Below are 21,713 nucleotides of genomic sequence, written 5' to 3'. Positions count from 1 at the left end.
ATCACTCACCTAACATGTAATCCTGGTAGGTCTTGAATCTCTCATAGAAGAGGAGGTTGTTTGTCTGGAAGGTGTCTGGAAGAAGAGCTTTTGCATCTGACACCGCCCTCTGCAAAGAGGTCCCAGGCCTGTCGTGACTCCCGTAGCCGCTGCAGCTGCTGCCCTCACTACTCCCACTCTCATTACCTTCGTCTAGCAGCAAAGGGAGAAAGATATTCATCGCTCCACTTAGTAGAGTTCATTTGTGCATGCAGAATCCTTACATTCTATTATGACTAGCATTATCATTGAGTGACTGCCTAGCTTAGACACCATTCACACTTCCGACAACGATGAAAAAGTAACTTTGCAACCGATCATTAGAAACCTTCGCGGGTCCATAAAGCCAAGGAAAGATGAAGGAAGATCATAAGTGCAGTCAGTTTTATTTAGCAACTGATTTTAAGCAAAAACCCAGCTGTCAGTCCCAGTTATGGTCGCTAAAGGTGAACCATCTGAATTATTATTGTCAGCTTGCTGTAGCGGTTAAGGTACCTGGCTGGAAATCAGGAGAGCCTAAGTTCCAGTCCCACCTTAGGCACAAAGCCACCTGGGTAACCTTGGGCCGGTCATTCTTTCTCAGCCCTGGGAAGGAGGCAATGGCAAACTTCACCGAAAAAACTGCAGTAACCTGTTCAGTTACCAGGAATCAACACTGAGTTGAAGGCAGCCCAAAAATTATTTGTAATATATCGGTAAATGTAAAGGTTCCCCTCACACATATGTGCTAGTCGTTCCCGACTCTAGGGGGCGGTGCTCATCTCCATTTCAAAGCCGAAGAGCCAGCGCTGCCCAAAGATGTCTCCATGGTCATGGCCAGCATGACTCAATGCCAAAGGTGCACGGAACGCTGTTACCTTCCCATCAAAGGTGGTCCCTATTTTTCTACTCGCATTTTTGACGTGCTTTCGAACTGCTAGGTTGGCAGAAGCTGGGACAAGTAACGGGAGCTCACCCCGTTACATGGCACTAGGGATTCTAACCGCTGAACTGCCGACCTTTCGATCGACAAGTTCAGCGTCTTAGCCACCGTGTCCCTTTGTAATATATACTGTCATATTATATACACATGCAATCACAACTGCCAGTTCATTAGCTATGTTGACAGTATGCATCAAATTCTTACCAACAACCAGCTTAACGTAATGTATCCTTATAAGGTATGTCTGGATACAAGCAGTATGGCCTTTTGTAATTGACCGATGGAAATTTCTGTCAATGCCCAATTTTCTAATTACTCCCCAATATTTTTTTGGTACAACATCCAGTGTCCCAGTAATCCCTGAGACCACCACACCCAGTTTATGCCACAATCTTTTAACTTTGATTTTTATTACTGATATTCTGTTCACAACATTGTGAAGTCACAGATGCCACTTCTTTTAACTGGAGCGGGCCTTCATAGGCATTGAAGTCTTCCCAACTCAATATTATTATAGTTGGTGACACCATCAGTCAGATGTTGAGCCTGCATTTATTTCTGATGGAAGTTCGGCTCGGCCATCCATCCTTCTGAGGTCAGTTAAATGAGCACCCATATTGTTGGCAGCAATATGTAATTAATGCTTCTACATTTCAACTTCAGTTCAGTTCATTACAGTCACAGACTAGAGACCAGAACAAATAAAAACACTCAGAAAATCCAGAATTAAAAATTCTAGAATAAAATAATAAATAACAGATCAAAATCTACGATAAAATCCAGGCTGTCAATTATACACACTCTAACTATACTAAAATTACAATTTTATTTATTTATTTTTTATTTATTTAATTTAATTTATATACCGCCCTTCTCCCGAACAACTCAGGGTAAACAGCCAGGGTAAAAGCACAACTCTGAAAAGTTAAAAAACATTTAAAAACTACTTAAATTAAAGGCTGAAAGAATATAAGAGTATAATAAAACCCCAATAAAAACTTCATTAAGCCAGCCCTACACGATGAAATAGAAAAGTCTTTAGCTCGCGGCGGAAGGTCCGGAGGTCAGGAAGTTGACGTATCCTCGGAGGCAGCTCATTCCAGAGGGCAGGAGCCCCCACAGAGAAGGCTCTCCCGCTGGGGGTCGCCAGTCTACATTGTTTGACCGATGGCACCCTGATTAGACCCTCTCTATGGGAGCACACTGGTCGATGGGAGGCTATTGGTAGCAACAGGCGGTCTCGTAAATAACCCGGTCCTATGCCATGGAGCGCTTTAAAGGTGATAACCAACACCTTGAATTGCACCCGGAAGACTACCGGAAGCCAGTGCAACACTCGCAGGACAGGTATTACATGGGAGGCTCGGGTTGTTCCCATTATTATCCGCGCGGCCGCATTCTGAACCAGTTGGAGCCTCCAGGTGCTCTTCATCCATAAACTACTGCACAGTAATTGACAGACCGGGTTTTATCATTGTTTTTTTTTTATCCATTCTTCATTTTTTTATTCTAGACTTTTTAATTGTAGATTTACTGAGTGTTTTTATTTGTTCTGGTCTCTGACTGTAATAGACTGAATTGAAATTGCTTCTACCTTGTAAACCACCCAGAGAGTGCTGTGCAGTGCAATGGGCCAATACATATGCTAAATATATATGTCTATTATCTATCTATCTATATTTCTATATCTGTCTATCTGTCTGCCTCTATATCTATATATCTATATATCAATATAGATATAGATCTATAGATATAGATATAGATCTATAGATCCTCCCTCCCTCTCTCTCTCCCTCTATCTATCTATCTATAATTCTAGACTTTTTATTGTAGATTTACTGAATGTTTTTATTTGTTCTGGTCTCTGACTGTAATACACTGAATTGAAATTGCTTCTAGCTTGTAAACCATCCAGAGTGCTCTACAGTGCAATGGGCCAATACATATGCCTAAATATATACATATATATAAATCTATTATCTATCTATCTATCTATCTATCTATCTATCTATCTATCTATCTATCTATCTATCTATCTATCTATCTGTAGGAAGTTAGCACCCACCCCCTCCTAGAAGAATGAAATATTTTAGAAAATATTTAAAAGGCAGAATATATTTCCCTGGATGAGAAATGGAGAAACATGTTTTAAAGACAAAGCAGCTTCCTGCAACTTTCTGCAACCCCACCCCCCTACCTTTGTCAATGGGCCATTAAAGCCTCAGCCAAGCTCACTCATTTCCCCCCACCTTTGTCAATAGGCCAGAGGCAGAAATTAATTCTCCCCACCTTTGTCAATGGGACCATCATCTGCAACACAATAGGACCCACCTAGCAACAGAAACTCACCACATAACACCTGGGAAGATTACATCAGCCAGCAAGGCTAGCTAAGACCCCCCCACCCCCTGGGAGTCTGACAACCAATCAGGATACTCTTCCTGTGCCCCAGAAAGTTCAAAGCTCAGAAAAAGCATAAAGCTAGGGAGCGCAAAGGATCTCATCCCTTTTCTGTTCAGGAACTCAAGCCATGTGATCCTGACCACCATTAAACCATCTTTCCAAGCAGCCTCCATGTTTCCAGTGTCTTTGTCCCCACTTGGAACTGAACCAGATGGATATTTCTTCCAACATATCTTTCTATATCTGTCTATCTATCTGTCTGTCTATCTATATCTATCTATCTATCTATATCTGTCTATATCTATCTATCTATCTATCTATCTATCTATCTATCTATCTATATCTGTCTGTCTATCTATCTAATCTATATCTATCTATCTATCTTTCTATATCTGTCTATCTGTCTGTCTATATCTATCTGTATCTGTCTATATCTATCTATCTATCTTTCTATATCTGTCTATCTGTCTATCTATCTATATCTGTATCTATCTATCTATATCTATATCTATCTATCTTTCTATATCTATATCTATCTATCTATCTATATCTGCCTGTCTATCTATTATATCTCTATATATCTTATCTATATATTCATATTCTCCAGTTTGCCAGTAAACCACTTCCGGATTTTTAAACGCAATGTCCGGAGCCGAGACAACAACTGAAAAGTGGAATTAAAGTGGAATTTATCGTTCGAGGCTTGGAAGGGAGTCTGGCAGTAAAGAGGGAAGACAAATAAGCCTTACCTGAACTAAGATCTTCCGCGATTTCCTGGCTGCTGCCGGCGGCCGGTACGGGCGGCAAGGCGGCTTCTGTTACCTGGTTGTCCTCTTGTGCCGGCTCCGGCTCTGGCTCTACCTCTGGCCGGGCTTCCCTCTCCTCTTCCCCGGTCGCTTCTGCCGCCCCTGCCGCTTCTTCCACGGCCATCGGCGATTCAGCCTCCCCGGCTGATTCCCCTCCGCTCGGCTCTTCCATCCCGCCGCCCCCGCCCAGCGCCCAGCGCCCTTCGTTGTAAATTTCAAACTTCGCGCCCCGACGTCACTCCCAGGTCAGCTGCGATTGGTTCGAACGAGGGAACTCCGGAAGCGGCGGAGCCAATCGGCAGGCAGCAAAAAGAGGCGCGGTTAAGAACGTTCGGGGGAGTGGCGGGGGTTGCTCCGTTCCATAGGGGCGGAGCTTGAGTTGGTTGAAAGGGGAAAGGCGGTAACTTTGAACTTGGGCGCCCGACGGGAAACCGAGGAAGGGAGGGGTAGCAGTGGAAGAGTGTGAATGGGAGGGAGGGGAAATGCTGCCCGCTGGCGCCGGGGAAGAGGCTTTTCCTTGGTCTTCCAATGAGATGGAGGAGGATGGGAATTGTAGTCGGGCACTTGTGGGAGGGCGCCTGGTTGCAGAAGTCCCGTTTTTCTAAGCTGCAGGTCGCGATTGATTTATTATTGTTGTTGTTGTTGTTGTTATTATTATTTACACAAAATGACAGTATACACAACAAACGAGATAACTATTTATTTATTTATTTATTTATTTTGTCACAACAATATATGTAACTATCATACAGAAAGGTTATATAGTATATAAAGGTATAAGCATATATATATATATATATAGATAGATATAGATCTTTGTTATTCGGGTTTCTCACGTAAAATTGGAAGTGTCTTGGCGGCGTTTACGAAGTCTCATTCGTCATCTTCAGGCTTCAGCTGCTTCTGGGAGCAATGAAAGAAGCACGGCTGAAGCCTGAAGATGACGAATGAGACTTCGTCAAACGTCGCCAAGACACTTCCAATTTTACGGGAGAAAACCCAACAACCAAAGACCTATATACAAACACCGTGAAAACCTCAGAAAACATATATATATATATATATATATATATATATATATATATATATATATATAGGAAGAAGAAAAGAAAAACAATAGGACAGGAACGGTAGGCACGTTTGTGCGCTTATGCACGCCCCTTATGGTCCTCTTATGCTGGATTTCGTATCACGGATCACTAGTCGAACACTTCCCAAGCGTTTAGGACTGTGTGATGTATCGGCAAATTATGCGAGCAGATCCCAGTAAGGTGGCCTTCTGCAGCTGACCAATGGTGATCTTGTTAGCGCCAATTGCTTTTAAGTGTTTGCCTAGGTCTTTAGGCACAGCTCCCAGTGTGCCGAGTACCACTGGAACCACCTGCACTGGTTTATGCCAGAGTCTCATTATTATTATTATTATTATTATTATTATTATTATTATTATTATTACAGTATACACAGCGAACGAGATAACTATGCTGGATTTCGTATCACAGATCATATTATTATTATATTATATACACAGATAATTATTATTATTATTTTGAATATTTTGAATTATATTGAATATTTTGAATACAAAATAAACATTTTGAATACAGTGTATTGTCAGGGCGTATCGTTTACAAAAGAAAAACAAAAAAAGAACAAAAAGAAATATTAAGACATAAACTGGTAAGAATACTAATAATGTAACAGAGTAGTTTTTGGCTAAATTTCTCTTTATGTTAGCTTGTTTATAATTCTATGAATTATATTGGCATGTTTATAATTATAAATCATCTTTATATTTAATTCATGCAGGTCGCGATTTTGGCTGGGTTTCCACAATGGACCAAGAAATGTTGCGTAGCCAAAGGGTGGGTTCAACCAGGACCCTTGACCAGTGGTGAAATCCAATTTTTTTTTTTTACTACCAGTTCGGTGGGCGTGGCTTGGTGGGCGTGGTGTGGCTTGGCGGGCATGGCAAGGGAAGGATACTGCAAAATCCCCATTCCCTCCCCACTCCTGGGGGAAGGATATTGCAAAATCCCCATTCCCTCCCCACTCTGAGGCCAGCCAGAGGTAGTATTTGCTGGTTCTCTGAAATACTCAAAATTTCTGCTACCAGTTCTCCAGAACCTGTCAAAACCTGCTGGATTTCACCCCTGCCCTCGACCCACAGTGCTGTATTATCTATCTGCAGGTGGAGTATGGTGCGAATGCAGCCCCTTTGGTTCAACTGGCTATGATGGTTGATCTGTGTCTACGTAGACTGAATTTTCCCCTTAAAAACTTGAGGAAATATCCTAAAAGTTCTGCACCCCAAAAAAAAAATATTGGTTGCAAATAATGGAAGATCCAGTGGTCAAAGTAGAGGTTGAAATGCTTAAATTAATTTCATTTTCTTTTTTCTCTTTTTTTATCATTCATTATAATATTATTATTATTATTTTGTAGTTGGTTTCTTTTAGCATTTTTTTTTGGAATTTTTAAAAAATATTCCTGGTAATAAAATAGTTTTGAAAATTATCAAACTACTCTTCCCAAGAGACACCGAACTGTTTTGTGTCCTGGTTAAGAACAAAGCCACTGTGTTTGCGGATGTTAGCTAATCCATGGCCACTGAAGTAACTCAACTATCCAGGTTTGCACAACCGATGAAATCAAGAAACACGCAATTCAGCTTAGCATGTTGTATGCTGTGTGTACCCAGCCCATATATCCGTGACGCCGAATCTATGGCACGTGTGGCATAGGTGGCACACAGCACCCTCTCTGTGGGCATGCGAGCCGTCACCCTAGTTCAGCTCCACAGCGCATGCATACGTACATGTGCCTCCTGCCAGCCAGCTGGTTGTTAGGTCTCTGCCACGCATGCGCGGGGGGCGCAGGGGCATGGGAGGTGAGGCCTATGCGCGGGGTCCCACATGAGCATTGCATTTTGGGGGTTCGGGCAACATGCACGCATTTGAGTGCGTGCGCGAACGCTCTGGGCACTCAGTCCGGAAAAGGTTAGCCATCACGGCCATATATAGATAAAGGTAAAGGTTCCCCTCGCACATATGTGCTAGTCGTTGCTGACTCTAGGGGGCGGTGCTCATCTCCGTTTCAAAGCCGAAGAGCCAGTGCTGTCCGAAGACGTCTCCGTGGTCATGTGGCCAGCATGACACAACGCCAAAGGCAAACGGAACACTGTTCCCTTCCCATCAAAGGTGGTCCCTATTTTTCTACTTGCATTTTTTTACGTGCTTTCGAACTGCTAGGTTGGCAGAAGCCGGGACAAGTTAAAGGGAGCTCACCCCGTTACGCGGCAGCACTAGGGATTCGAACCGCTGAACTGCCGACCTTTCGATCGACAAGCTCAGCGTCTTAGCCCCTGAGCCACTGCTGAGCCATATATACTCCTTGACTTTCCAGGACTGAAGGAATGGGGGGAAAAACCCATTATTGTGCAATCAAATTACTCTAGCCACAAGAGGGCCATGTAACATTTCAAATTAAAGACTAACAGGAACTTTTTGCACTTAGGGTTGAGATGGAGAGAACACAGACTCATCCCCAACAGCCTGCGCCTGTGTTCAACAGTGAAGGAACACAGGGCAGAGAAAAAAAATTCTGCAGAAAACACAGCTCCACAATGCAGTCCTTTCAGCCGCTCCAAGAAAGCTCCACACCCATTTGCACTACTCAGGTGATCCTGAGGACACAGACAGAACCTCCAAGTGGCCTCAACGACTCTCTAAAAAGGATGCAAAAGACCGGCTGTCTGCAAGGAGTATAAATTAGTGGTGAAATCCAAATTCTTTTACTACCGGTTCTGTGGGTGTGTCTTGGTGGGCATGGCAGGGGAAGGATACTGCAAAATCTCCATTCCCACCCCACTCCTGGGGAAGGATACTGCAAAATCCCCATTCCCTCCCCACTCCTGGGGGAAGGTTATTGCAAAATGTCCATTCCCTCCCCACTCCTGGGGGAAGGATACTGCAAAATCTCCATTCCCTCCCCACTCCTGGGGGAAGGATTTTGCAAAATCTCCATTCCCACCCCACTCTGGGACCAGCCAGAGGTGGTATTTGCCGGTTCTCCAAACTACTCAAAATTTCTGCTACCGGTTCTCCAGAACCTGTCAGAACCTGCTGGATTTCACCCCTGGTATAAATCCTTCCATTCCCCACCATCCAGTCACAGCTGAAGAAGCTTCTTGGATGAGAAGCAAAACGTCTTCAAAGAAAAAAAAGTCATTTGCCTTTTGAAAAAGCACCTTTGCCACCTGCTTGAGCAGGGGGTTGGACTAGAAGATTTCCAAGGTCCCTTCCAACTGTTATTCCGTAAATGAAAAAAAAAAGTGATATACTTAAAACCTTTGCAAACATTTGCAAATTTGGACACATGGCAAATTTGGACACATGGCAACTGGCATGTATTTATGAGGGTTGCAGTCGCCAACAGATTGGCATTTGCTTCTGATAAACAAAGTCAGTAGGGAAACTTAACAACTATATGTTCTCTTAATCACACACACACACACACAGGTCACAAAATCAGGCACAACTGATTTAACCATTGCCTCACTTAGCAACAGAAGTTCCAGGTCAGTTGTGGTTATATCCAGTGGTGGGTTTCAAATTTTTTTACTACCAGTTCTGTGGGTGTGGCTTGGTGGGTGTGGTGTGGCTTGATGGGCCTGGCAGGGGAAACATACTGTAAAATCTCCATTCCCACCCCACTCCAGGGGAAGGATACTGCAAAATCCCCATTCCCTCCTGATCAGCTGTGACTCGGGAGGCAGAGAATAGATGGGGGCGGGGCCAATCAGAGGTAGTATTTACCGGTTCTCCGAACTACTCAAAATTTCCGCTGACGGTTCTCCAGAACTGGTCAGAACCTGCTGAAACTCCCTTCTGGTTATATCCTTTCAAAGTAAGGAGGAGGCCCACGCCCTACCATTCACACTTTGGACGTTAAATCCAAAATACTAAGAACCTGGTGTAGGTTGGGGCTTTTTGGACTTAATATGTTGCATGCATGAATCCAGCTCTTGTAAGTTATAAACTAGTGTTACCCTTCGGTGCGGTGCATGAAAGTACCCACTGTGGCTTGTTAAATAAACCACAGTTTAGCCAATATGTATCACCCAACTGTTTTCTCTAAATTAGGCCTGGGAGCAAATAATCAGAAAGCATTTATTCATTTATATATAACCTGCAAGTCGTTCGACAGGAAAAAAAAAAACCCCATTTATTCATTATGTTATTCCTGTCTTAGAAACAGCTGACTTGTTTAGACACTTCAATTTTTGCCAGCTAATATGGTTTTCATTGAGCAAGACTGATCACCAGAAAATCGCTCTCTAATTGTCAAAATAGAACGATCCACCTCATTAAACAAATGCAAAAGTCATTGTCTTTAAACCATTAAGGCGTACATTTCTTCCTGAAGTGGAATAATGCGATAATTTTGTTGGTTTCCAATGACTCTTGAGTTCCTCTATAGAGATTTTGTTTTCTCTTAATTTTTTCCCTTGGTAACCATTTAGGCAAAGCAAGGTTGATGTTGGACCTTTATCTCCAGAATGGCCAGGCAACACACCATTGGCAGAGGTGGTTTCACATAGTGTTGCCACCGGTTTGCCGTGTGCGAAGGCATGCGCCTTCCACACATGCGCCCCAGTAGTGGGTTTCAAATTTTTGAACTACTGGTTCTGTGGGTGTGGCTTGGTGGGCGTGGCTTGGTGGACATGGCAAAATCTCCATTCCCTCCCCAATCCAAGGGAAGGTTATTGCAAAATCCCCATTTCCTCCTGATCAGCTGGGACTCAGGAAGCAGAGAATAGATGGGGGCAGGGCCAGTCAGAATTTTTACTACCGGTTCTCCAAACTACTCAAAATGTCCGCTACCAGTTCTTCAGAACTGGTCAGAACTTGCTGAAACCCATCTCTGATGCGCCCGGCCTCGAAAATGTGGCTAAATAGGATGGCATTATGTTCAGGTGGGTGGGTGTGCTGGCCACCCGCAGTCGCCGCTACCAGTTCGCCTGAACTGATCCGAACCAGCTGAATATCACCTCTGACCGTTGGCCATGCTTGCAAGCAAGAGAAGTCCAAAACGTCTCTAGAGCATCAATGTTGTGGTCCGCCAGCAGCTTCTGGAGCTGGCAGTGGAGTCGGACAGTGAGGAGGCTGGGGAGGACAATGGGCCAGTCCTGGAGTCAGGGGAAGGCCCGGACGAGGGCTCTGCATCAAAGGCAGAGATGGGGCCAGGGCGGGGAGCGATGCACGGATTCCGGAGCCTCCAGAGGCGGACAGCAGAGAGGCAGAGGAACAGGAGGAGCCTGTTCCTAGTGCACACATGCAAAGAGCTGCCAGAAGGCAAGAGAAGCTGAAGAAAAAAGGACAACTCGGGAGTAAGGCCAGAAGATGATTGGTCCCTCCCATAAGGCTTAAAAGAGCAGCAACGAGCTGTTGGGTTCTTTGTAGAAAATGAATGTTGATTCCATTGCTTCTTGTCAGTGTCTCTTGAACTTTGTGGGGGCTTTGCCAAGAAAAATCTTTGGCAGGTTGCCAAAGACATCAAAGCTTGGTGATAAGGCCTACGGACTGGTTATGAAGAATTTTGTTTTGAATAAAATAAGTTTGCTGAGGACTGAATTGTGTTTGGTAATCACTACTTGAGCCTTGGTCACCACAATCAAGTTCAACCTACCTGAAGGGCAGGGTTTTAACTGTACGGTCATGGCCATCGATTAGAAATATCCCCATTAAATTCAGGAAGACAGTTCCCCAAAACTTACTTTGCTAAAATTATAGTTTAAAGTTATTTGCTTTCTGACTCCCAGTGGCTTGCTAAACTTTTGTGGCAACCACTCAGAGCTATGTTCTTTGGATCTGGTCCCGTACCTTTGTCTCTATCCCTCTCTCCCTCCCTCCCTCTCTCTCCCTCTCCCTCTCCCTCCCTCCCTTCTTCCCATGTGCTCTATTGCCCAGGATCCAGCAGGTTCTGACAGGTTCTGGAGAACCGGTAGCGGAAATTTTGAGTAGTTCAGAGAACCGGCAAATGCCGCCTCTGGCTGGCCCCAGAATGGAGTGGGAATGGAGATTTTGCAATATCCTTCCCCCAGGGAGTGGGGTGGGAATGGGGATTTTGCAGTATCCTTCCCCTGAAGTGGGGTGGGAATGGGGATTTTGCAGTATCCTTTCCCTGCCACGCCCACCAAGCCACGCCCACAGAACCGGCAGTAAAAAAAATTTAGATTTCACCACTGCCAGGACCTCAAACCATATGGTCCTGTCCACCATTAAACCATCTTTCCAAATAGCCCCCAAGTTTCTGAACCCAGATGGACGTTTCTTCCAACATAATGGAACAATATTTCACACTAATGGTCCTCTGGCGTACCAGAGGTCAGCGCCTATGCATCCCTGGGAAAAACCTCTGCAACACACGACCGTATCTTCAGTGGCAGCATCTTGTCTTAACAAATCAGCAACGTTACCTTTATTTTTATTTCTGTTTTTTTACCTGGATGTTAAATCATCACGGGCCTCTGGTGGCTCAGACTGGTAAGACAGTCTGTTATTAACAGCAGCTGCTTGCAATTACTGCAGGTTCAAGCCCCACCAGGCCCAAGGTTGACCCAGCCTTCCATCCTTTATAAGGTAGGTAAAATGAGGACCCAGATTGTTGGGGGCAATTAAGTTGACTTTGTATATAATATACAAATGGATGAAGACTATTGCTTAACACAATGTAAGCTGCCCTGAGTCTTCGGAGAAGGGTGGGATATAAATTCAAATAATAATAATAATAATAGTGTAAGCCGCCCTGAGTCTTCGGAGAAGGGCGGGATATAAATGCAAATAAATTTTTTTTTAAAAAATCAGTGTCTGAGAATTTAGAAGCATCTAGGAACATCCGTTGCCAGCTCTCTTGGTGTGTCAGCTTTGTTTTGTTCTCATCGTTCTGGCACCTCGTTGAACGCGCTGAATAATTGAAGGAGTCTCAACAGTGCTGGTAGCCAAACTGAACAGATGGGCTCTAGAAAGAAACAATCTGGTTGAAGGCAGCTTGAGACAGCTCTAAGGATTAGTTGCATGATGCAAGTGCTCGAGATGTTGAGGCCTGCCAGTTTAGATACATTGAAGGGGGAAGTTGCGGCAATTCGTGGAAGGGGAGAGGTTTATTCGTTGAGCATCCTGTGTTCATGAATCATGGCTTAGGGCCGTTGATGTTGTCAAAGAAACTGTTTGCTGAGAAGTCCAGACCAGTGGTGAAATTTAAATTTCTTTCCTATCGGTTCTGTTGGCATGGCTTGGTGGGGGGGTCATGTGACTGGGTGGGCGTGGCTATGTAACCATGTGACTGGGGGTATCAAAAGACAGAAATTCACTAACAATGTCCTGCTGGAGGAGGGTTGGACTAGATCAGGGGTCTCCAACCTTGGCCACTTTAAGACTTGTGGACTTCAACTCCCAGAGTTCCTCAGCCAGCTTTGCTGGGCTAGATGACCTACAGGTCCCTACAGGTCCCTTCCAGCCCTGGATTATCCTCTGAAGCTGCATCTAGTGCTAGGTTTGTAATTCTTCCTTCCTCTCCTTTTTCCTTCCTTCCTTCCTTCCTTCCTTCCTTCCCCATTCCCCCTCCCCCTCCCTTCTCTCTCTCTCTCAAAAAACAAAACCCCACCCCACATTTTTTGCCTACACCCCCCCGTTTTTTTGCCTAGATGGCTTCAGGGAAGGCTGCTGGGAGCAAAAACGGACTCCCCCACCCCCATTAAAAAAAAAGGCTCAGATGATTGTACACCACAGCTGTGATCGTCGGAGCCTTTTTTTTAACCTTTTAAAAGCATTTTTTTTTACTACCGGCTCGGGTGAATAGGTTGTAAAAAATGCTTTTAAAAGGTTTTTTAAAAGGCTCTGATGATCACAGCTGTGGCGCACGATCGTCAGAGCATTTTTTTTAACTTTTAAAAGCAGGAAGTAACGACACCTGGGCGGGTGGGCGGAGCCTCACACCGCCATCATTACCGGTTCTCCGAACCACCTGCCACAATCGCTACCAGATCGCCTGATCCGGTCTGAACCAGGAGCATTTCATCCCTGGTCCAGTCGTTTCTGCTCCACCCTCGTCCCTCACCCTTCCAGATACATTGGATCATTGAGGGCATAATAGTCACTGTACTAAGATTCTCCTTTTCTGAGGGTGGGGGAAATTAAGCAATCATTCCCCCAGTTTCTTTGAAAGCTTCATACCAACCTCCAACCTCTTCTCTATGTTGAAAGGCACGTTTAGGCCAGCGGCTTTTAGCTCTGCAGCTGTTATATTGTGAAACCAAGACTGAAGGATTGCTTCTATTAACTGGGTTTTATTGCTGGGCCGCTTCTGACTAACAAGTTTCTTTAGTCAGCTCCATAGATTTTAAATTGGACTATTCCCAGGCCATTCCAGCAGTGGAATATTAATAGAATAGAATAGAATAGAATAGAATAGAATAGAATAGAATAGAATAGAATAGAATAGAATAGAATAGAATAGAATAGAATTTTTTATTGGCCAAGTGTGATTGGACACACAAGGAATTTGTCTTGGTGCATATGCTCTCAGTGAACATAAAAGTTCATCAAGAATTCTAAGGTACAACACTTAATGATAGTCATAGGGTACAAATAAGCAATCAGGAACCAATCAATTATCCTGAAACTCCCCCCCCCCAAAAAAAGGAGTGTTATTAGCCATCAAACCTCAAAAATACACTTTTCCCCAAAGGTTTCCACAATTTTGGCCACTATTGTATTTTGTAACTTATTTTTATTTTATAACCCAATAAAAACATTAAACACATGAGTTCATCGTATCCTTGCCTGTGAATATACTGCAGGGGAGAATGGATGACTCCTGAACGTACTTATATGACTTCCCAAAGGAAGAGAATAGTTCACCTTCCAGCTCTGATTATATGCAAATAATAAGCACTTCTCAAAGAGCCACAGAAGCGATGGAGAGAATTCCTGGCATCTAAACCCCAACGAAGATATCTGCTGCTTCTCTCTCTCTTTCCACTCCAAGATACGTTTGGCAAAAGAGCCCTGTGACTCAGCCTCCTTCTTTCCCACCATGGTCCGGTTGTGATGAAGCTAGCTTTCCCCAGGAAAATGTGTGCGCTATGTAGATGTTCTACTTCCCACGCGATGGGCTGGCTTGGGTGAGTAAATTTCCACCTGGCACCCCTCAGGAAGGCCTTGGGGAAAAAGCCCCCAGACTCAACGCCAGCAGACGCGAACAATAACAAAACGGAATTTAGGCTGAAATAAGACTAAGGTGAAAGATTTTCAGGATGAGGGTGAAGATCATCTCGGGATGAGATTTCATTGCAAAGATGCAAGATAGCAGAGAGCAGGGGTGAAATCCAGCAGGTTCTCACAGGTAGTAGAGAACTGGTAGCGGAAATTTTGAGTAATTCAGAGAACCAGTATCGTGTCTCACTCCCCCTCCGATGACTGGGTCTAGGAAGTCCGTATCAAGCGTGGCAACGAAGCCTCTGCAGCTTTGCCAAATTCCTTCCAGGTTTCTCAGGGCAGGCAGGAGTCCAAGTTGTGACTTCAGCAAACTAGATGAGACTTTGCTTGACTCAAGGTTGGAATGCCAAAAGCAGGTCCTTTATATAGGCTGTGGGGTGTGGCTCCATGACTCAGCATTTATCCAGGCCTGCCCCTCCCTTCCTTCTGCTGGCGTCGCCTCTCAGATCTCCGGAAGCGAGGATCCTCCCACTTTGAATTGTCTTCTGCTGTTTGAGAAAGGGAGGGGTCAGAAGGAGTAGGCCCGAGTAATTCCAATCTGTGGCTTACTCTGATGGCTGAGCCAAAGGAACACACGCCGTATGAGTGAGGTTTGTTTGTTCATTCCTGACATCCTGTCCGGGCATGGGGCCAGGGCTGGAGGCATGACAGGCCGTTCATCTTCATTATCAGACTCGGAGTCTGATAGCAGGCCTGGGTGTAGATGGGAGGGGCCCGGCTGAGGAGAGGAGGGAGGACAAGGCACAACACCGGCAAATACCACCTCTGGCTGGCCTCAGAGTGGGGTGGGAATGGGGATTTTTGCAATATCCTTCCCCTGGAGTGGGGTGGGAATGGAGATCTTGCAATATTCATCCCCTGCCACGCCCACAAGCCACGCCCACCAAGCCACACCCACATAACCGGTAGTAAAAAAAATGGATTTCACCACTGGCAGAGAGTCTAAGGAGACTTGCGCTCCCCAGTTTTGTATACTTTTTTATTTTTATTATTTATTATTATTGGCCATGCCCATTCAGTCACCTGACCACCAAGCCATGCCCACTAATTAAGCCACGCCCACAGAACCGATAGGGAAAATTTTTAGATTACACCCCTGACCTATTTCTAACCACACATATATAGGATGGTGGGTATATGTGTCCCAGATGAATAGGACAAGTTAGCCATGCCTAACATGCTGATGCAGATCCAATTTAGAGTCTAATAGTGTATAAAGCCGTGGGATAGGAAGCAAAACTGTACAATACATCTGTTTGATTGGCAGAGCTGTGTGAAAAGAAAGCAGACGAACAAGACGTGACATCAGGCTACAGGCACAATTATGTCAATTGTTTGTTGCCCAAGAAGCAGGAAATGAAGGGTCACATTTCCATGGAGACTCGAACATTGTGGACCACGAGGAGACAAACAGGGGCATTTTCATCAAAAGGCATTGCAACAGTTCAGAACAAATGCATGTAATACAACACTCATACACGCACATTCTATACAGCATTTAACTACCAAGAAATTATAAAGGGTGGGAGCATTCAAGGTCGAAAGCATAAGACCGGTGAGAAATGACGTCTGTACACTAATATTGTGGTTAGTCAACAACAGTGAAACAAATGAAGTGAGAGTCCCTGAATATGCATGAGAATAGAATAGAGTAGAGTAGAGTAGAGTAGAGTAGAGTAGAGTAGAGAAGAGAAGAATCATGGAATGGAATGGAGTGGAGTGGAGTGGAGTACAGTAGAGTAGAGTAGAGTAGAGTAGAGTAGAGTAGAGTAGAGTAGAGTAGAGTAGAGAAGAGAAGAATCATGGAATGGAATGGAGTGGAGTGGAGTGGAGTACAGTAGAGTAGAGTAGAGTAGAGTAGAGTAGAGTAGAGTAGAGTAGAGTAGAGTAGAGTAGAGTAGAGAAGAATCATGGAATGGAATGGAGTAGAGTAGAGTAGAGAAGAATCATGGAATGGAATGGAGTGGAGTAGAGTAGAATAGAGTAGAGTAGAGAAGAATCATGGAATGGAATGGAGTGGAGTGGAGTGGAGTAGAATGGAGTAGAGTAGAGTAGAGTAGAGTAGAGTAGAGTAGAGAAGAGAAGAGAAGAATCATGGAATGGAATGGAGTGGAGTGGAGTGCAGTAGAGTACAATAGAGTAGAGTAGAGTAGAGTAGAGTAGAGTAGAGTAGAGTAGAGTAGAGTAGAGTAGAGTAGAGTAGAGTAGAGTAGAGTAGAATTATGGAACAGAACGGAATGGAATGGAATGGAATGGAATGGAATAGAATAGAATAGAATAGAATAGAATAGAATAGAATAGAATAGAATAGAATAGAATAGAATAGAATAGAATAGAATAGAATAGAATAGAACTTTATTGTCACTTTAAATGTACACTAATCAACATATATTAAAATGAAATGTTGCATATACATGCACGCACCCACTCACCCACCACGTCCAGGGCCCCATTCTGACCAGGCTGGTGGTTGACCCCTGCTATAGGTAACCCAGATGGACATAGGCCCATTTTAAGTTCCAAAGGAAAGAGGTTTTAGTTTTACCATGCTGCCAAAAAACTCAATATATTTGCATCCATATCATATCATTTTACCTAACAATAAAAAATCGATATTAGATAATGTTTCATTTGCCTTCCATTGTTTCAGTTAATAAGTAACTTGCCCTGCTTTCTCATTTCAGTTCAATAGCTCCCACCAGTTGATTGCCATGTTCCAAAAATGCTGTCTCGGATTCACTCAATTTTCCATCCCACCATCACAAAAAAAATAGCAGGTTGCGTCTTTCTATTATGGGTTCTTGTGATGCAGCCGGGTATACTTAGGTCGGCTGGAATTGAGGCCTCTCTTTGATACTTATTGCAAGCTTTTTGGACAAAGGATCACGTCTCATAATAATAATAATAATAATAATTTAAATCTGCTCTTTAAAAGAAGCAATCAGTAGAATAAAGGACCTCAAGTAGAAGACAGAAAATTGAAACGTTACCCAGATGAAATTATTCCATTATCGTCATTGCACTTTCGCTGTTTTTCAAACACATAAAAAGGTTCATTGAACATCGTTCACACATTATGCTAAACCACAGAACGGTCTGCTTGTTTCCGAATGCTGTGAATCCGGCCACTTTTATTTGGTAAACTACCATTGATGGTGATGCGGTGGCTCATTGGCTAAGATGCTGAGCTTGTCAATCGAAAGGTCGGCAGCTCAGCGGTTCAAAACCCTAGCGCCCTGTAACAGGGTGAGTTCCCGTTACTTGTCCCAGCTTCTGCCAACCTAGCAGTTCGAAAGCACGTAAAAAAGGCAAGTAGAAAAATAGGGACCACCTTTGGTGGGAATTTAACAGCGTTCCGTGCGCCTTTGGCATTGAGTCATACCAGCCACATGACCACGGAGACATCTTCGGACAGCGCTGGCTCTTCGGCTTTGAAATGGGGATGAGCACCGCCCCCTAGAGTTGGGAACGACTAGCATGTATGTGTGAGGAGAACCTTTACCTTTACCTTACCATTGATAGATCTGTGCGATACAAAAACCTAGCCAATTGTGATTCTTTAATAAACCGGAGTCAGAAAGAGCCTCTTAGTAGAATGTGTGCTGAGTTTGTGTGAATTTCCTAACAGGTTTTGGGAACAATAACCACCTGTTTTGGGAATAAAAACTGTATCTATGCCCTGAGTCTAATTTGGTTGTGCTTGGGAGCCAATCTCCCACTTGTCTTTTTTTTTTCCTGCTTCCTTCCATTCTCCCAATTACTAGTTAGGTTTAAATTTTACTTCTACCGAAGTTGCATGAAATATATATGCCAGGTTATATTTTATTCACCAAAACAGTTCCTTTAAATCTTTTATCCAGTCATTTCTTTTCATGCTTTATTTATCCCCTCTGCTCACCCACACTTTGAATATATGCCTATACTTCTCTTTTCCTTGCTTTTTTGTAAATAAATAAATAAATAAATATATATATATATATATATATATATATATATATATATATATATATATATATATGGGTGGGAGATGAAGGCTTACGGTATTCTTTTTGCTCAGTGCGTTCTGCTCAAAAAAGAGGTGAGTCATTTCTCAAGGTGAGCCTTAATTATTCATTTTAATTTGATCACCAACTTTGCCCCAATTTTATACAAGCGACCACAACAACTAAGCAAGGTGGTTAAGTGAATTGTGCCCAAATTTATGACTGTTGAGCCACAGTTGTTGAGCAAATAGCAATAGCAATAGTGCTTAGACTTATATACTGCTTCAAAGTGCTTTACAGTCCCTATCTAAGCAGTTTACAGAGTCAGCCTCTTATCCCCAACAATCTGGGTCCTCATTTTACCCACCTTGGAAGGATGGAATGCTGAGTCAACTTTGAAATGGTTGGGATCGAACTGCTGGCAGTGAGCAGAATTAGCTTGCGATACTGCATTCTCACTGCGCCACCATGTTTTTTTAGAAATAGCATTTAGGTTTATATATAGTTCCATAGTGCTTTACAGTTTACAGAGTCAGCATCTTGCCCCCAACAATCTGGGTCCTCATTTTACCCACCTCGGAAGGATGGAAGGCTGAGTCAACCTTGAGCCGGTCAGGATCGAAATCCTGGCAGTGAGCAGAGTTAGCCTACAATAGCCATAGCACTTAGACTTATATACTGCTTCCTAGTGCTTTACAGCCCTCTCTAAGCGGTTTACAGCCTCTTGCCCGCAACAATCTGGGTCCTCATTTTACCCACCTCAGAAGGATGGAAGGTTGAGTCGATCACTACAGTTAAGTGAATCGTGCTGACTTTCCCTGTTGACTTTCCTTGTTCGAAACCGGCTGGATGACCATGGGCCAGTCACTTTCTCTCGGCCCTAGGATTCACTTAACAACCGTGTCGCTTAGCAACATAAATTTTTGGGCTCAATTGTGGTTGTAGGTTGTGGTCCCTGTGCTATCATATTCAGGCATCGACCAGGTTCTTACCCTGAGTAGCCTTTTGATGATCAACCACGCTCGGCCGCAGGTATGCTAAAAGCTACCGCTTCAAATAACCATAGAGATCACACATGCATTGCAGCAGAATTCTTAAACCGAAACTCTGATGTGAAATGCTTGAAATATTTATACATATACATGTATGTCTATATAGGCAGGTTTTGGTATGTTCGGGTCTTTTCCCGTGTAAGATTGAAAGTATTTAGGCAACGTTTCGATGAGGTCTCACTCATCATCTTCAGGCTGGAGTTTTTGGCTTTGTTCTTATGTGACAAAGACAAACAAACAAACAAAGCCAAAAACTCCAGCCTGAAGATGATGAGTGAGATCTCATCAAATGTTGCCTAAATACTCAATCTTACATGGAAAAGACCAACATACTAAACCTGCATACATATACCCGTGAAAACCTACGAATATATATAATATAACAACAGAGTTGGAAAGGACCTTGGAGGCCTTCTAGTCCAACCCCCTGCCCAGGCAGGAAACCCTATATCATCTCAGACAGATGGTTATCCAACATTTTCTTAAAAATTTCCGGTGTTGGAGCATTCACAACTTCTGCAGGCAAGTTGTTCCACTGATTAATTCTTCAAACTGTCAGGAAATTTCTCCTCAGTTCTAAGTTGCTTCTTTCCTTGATCAGTTTCCACCCATCGCTTCTTGTTCTACCCTCAGATGCTTTGTAGAACAGCCCGACTCCCTCTTCTTTGTGACAGCCCCGAGATATTGGAAGACTGCTATCATGTCTCCCCTAGTCCTTCTTTTCGTTAAACTAGACATAACCTATATATATATATATATATATATATATTTGTTTTCTGAGGTTTTGGTGTTTGTATGTAGGTCTTGGTTATTTGGGTCTTTTCCGTGTAAGATTGAAAGTATTTAGGCAATGTTTCGATGAGGTCTCACTCATCATCTTCAGGCTGAGTTTTGGCTTTGTTCTTATGTGACAAAGACAAACAAACAAACAAAGCCAAAAACTCCAGCCTGAAGATGATGAGTGAGATCTCATCGAAATGTTGCCTAAATACTTTCAATCTTACATGGGAAAAGACCCGAACATACCAAAACCTGCATACATATACCCGTGAAAACCTACGAATATATATAATATAACAACAGAGTTGGAAAGGACCTTGGAGGCCTTCTAGTCCAACCCCCTGCCCAGGCAGGAAACCCTACACCATCTCAGACAGATGGTTATCCAACATTTTCTTAAAAATTTCCGGTGTTGGAGCATTCACAACTTCTGCAGGCAAGTTGTTCCACTGATTAATTCTTCAAACTGTCAGGAAATTTCTCCTTAGTTCTAATTTGCTTCTTTCCTTGATCAGTTTCCACCCATTGCTTCTTGTTCTACCCTCAGGTGCTTTGGAGAACAGCCCGACTCCCTCTTCTTTGTGGCAACCCCTGAGATATTGGAACACTGCTATCATGTCTCCCCTAGTCCTTCTTTTCGTTAAACTAGACATAACCTATATATATATATATATATATATATATTTGTTTTCTGAGGTTTTCGCGGGTGTTTGTATGTAGGTCTTTGGTTATTTGGGTCTTCTCCCGCGTAAAATTGGAAGTGTCTTGGCAACGTTTCGACGTCGAATGAGACTTCGTCGAATGACGAATGACGAATGACGAATGACGAATGACGAATGAGACTTTGTCGAAACGTCGCCAAGACACTTCCAATTTTACGCGGGAGAAAACCCGAATAACCAAAGACCTACATATATATATATATATATAATGTAGGTCTTTGGTTATTTGGGTCTTCTCCCGAAAATTGGAAGTGTCTTGGCAACGTTTCGATGAGGTCTCACTCATCATCTTCAGGCTGGAGTTTTTGGCTTTGTTCTTATGTGACAAAGACAAACAAACAAACAAAGCCAAAAACTCCAGCCTGAAGATGATGAGTGAGATCTCATCGAAACGTTGCCTAAATACTTTCAATCTTACATGGGAAAAGACCCGAACATACCAAAACCTGCATACATATACCCGTGAAAACCTACGAATATATATAATATAACAACAGAGTTGGAAAGGACCTTGGAGGCCTTCTAGTCCAACCCCCTGCCCAGGCAGGAAACCCTATATCATCTCAGACAGATGGTTATCCAACATTTTCTTAAAAATTTCCGGTGTTGGAGCATTCACAACTTCTGCAGGCAAGTTGTTCCACTGATTAATTCTTCTAACTGTCAGGAAATTTCTCCTTAGTTCTAATTTGCTTCTTTCCTTGATCAGTTTCCACCCATTGCTTCTTG

The 21,713-nt window shown here is 43.4% G+C and overlaps 1 protein-coding gene across 2 annotated transcripts in view; it reads right to left on the bottom strand.

The window, feature by feature from the left end:
* SHCBP1 (SHC binding and spindle associated 1) overlaps positions 1–4,328 on the bottom strand; it is a 39,026-nt gene extending 34,698 nt beyond the window's left edge. For both annotated transcript variants that reach the window (XM_058154964.1, XM_058154963.1), the window contains exons 1-2: positions 4,114–4,328; positions 10–192 (exon numbers count right to left, since the gene is read on the bottom strand). In XM_058154964.1, the coding sequence (XP_058010947.1) occupies positions 10–192; positions 4,114–4,294 (364 nt within the window). In that variant the 5' untranslated portion in view covers positions 4,295–4,328. The remainder of the gene's footprint in view (positions 1–9; positions 193–4,113) is intronic.
* Between the last annotated feature and the right edge of the window lie 17,385 nt (positions 4,329–21,713).

This window comes from Ahaetulla prasina, chromosome 12 (genome assembly GCF_028640845.1).
Source record: "Ahaetulla prasina isolate Xishuangbanna chromosome 12, ASM2864084v1, whole genome shotgun sequence".
NCBI lineage: Eukaryota > Metazoa > Chordata > Lepidosauria > Squamata > Colubridae > Ahaetulla > Ahaetulla prasina.
This window is presented reverse-complemented; position numbering and strand designations above follow the sequence as displayed.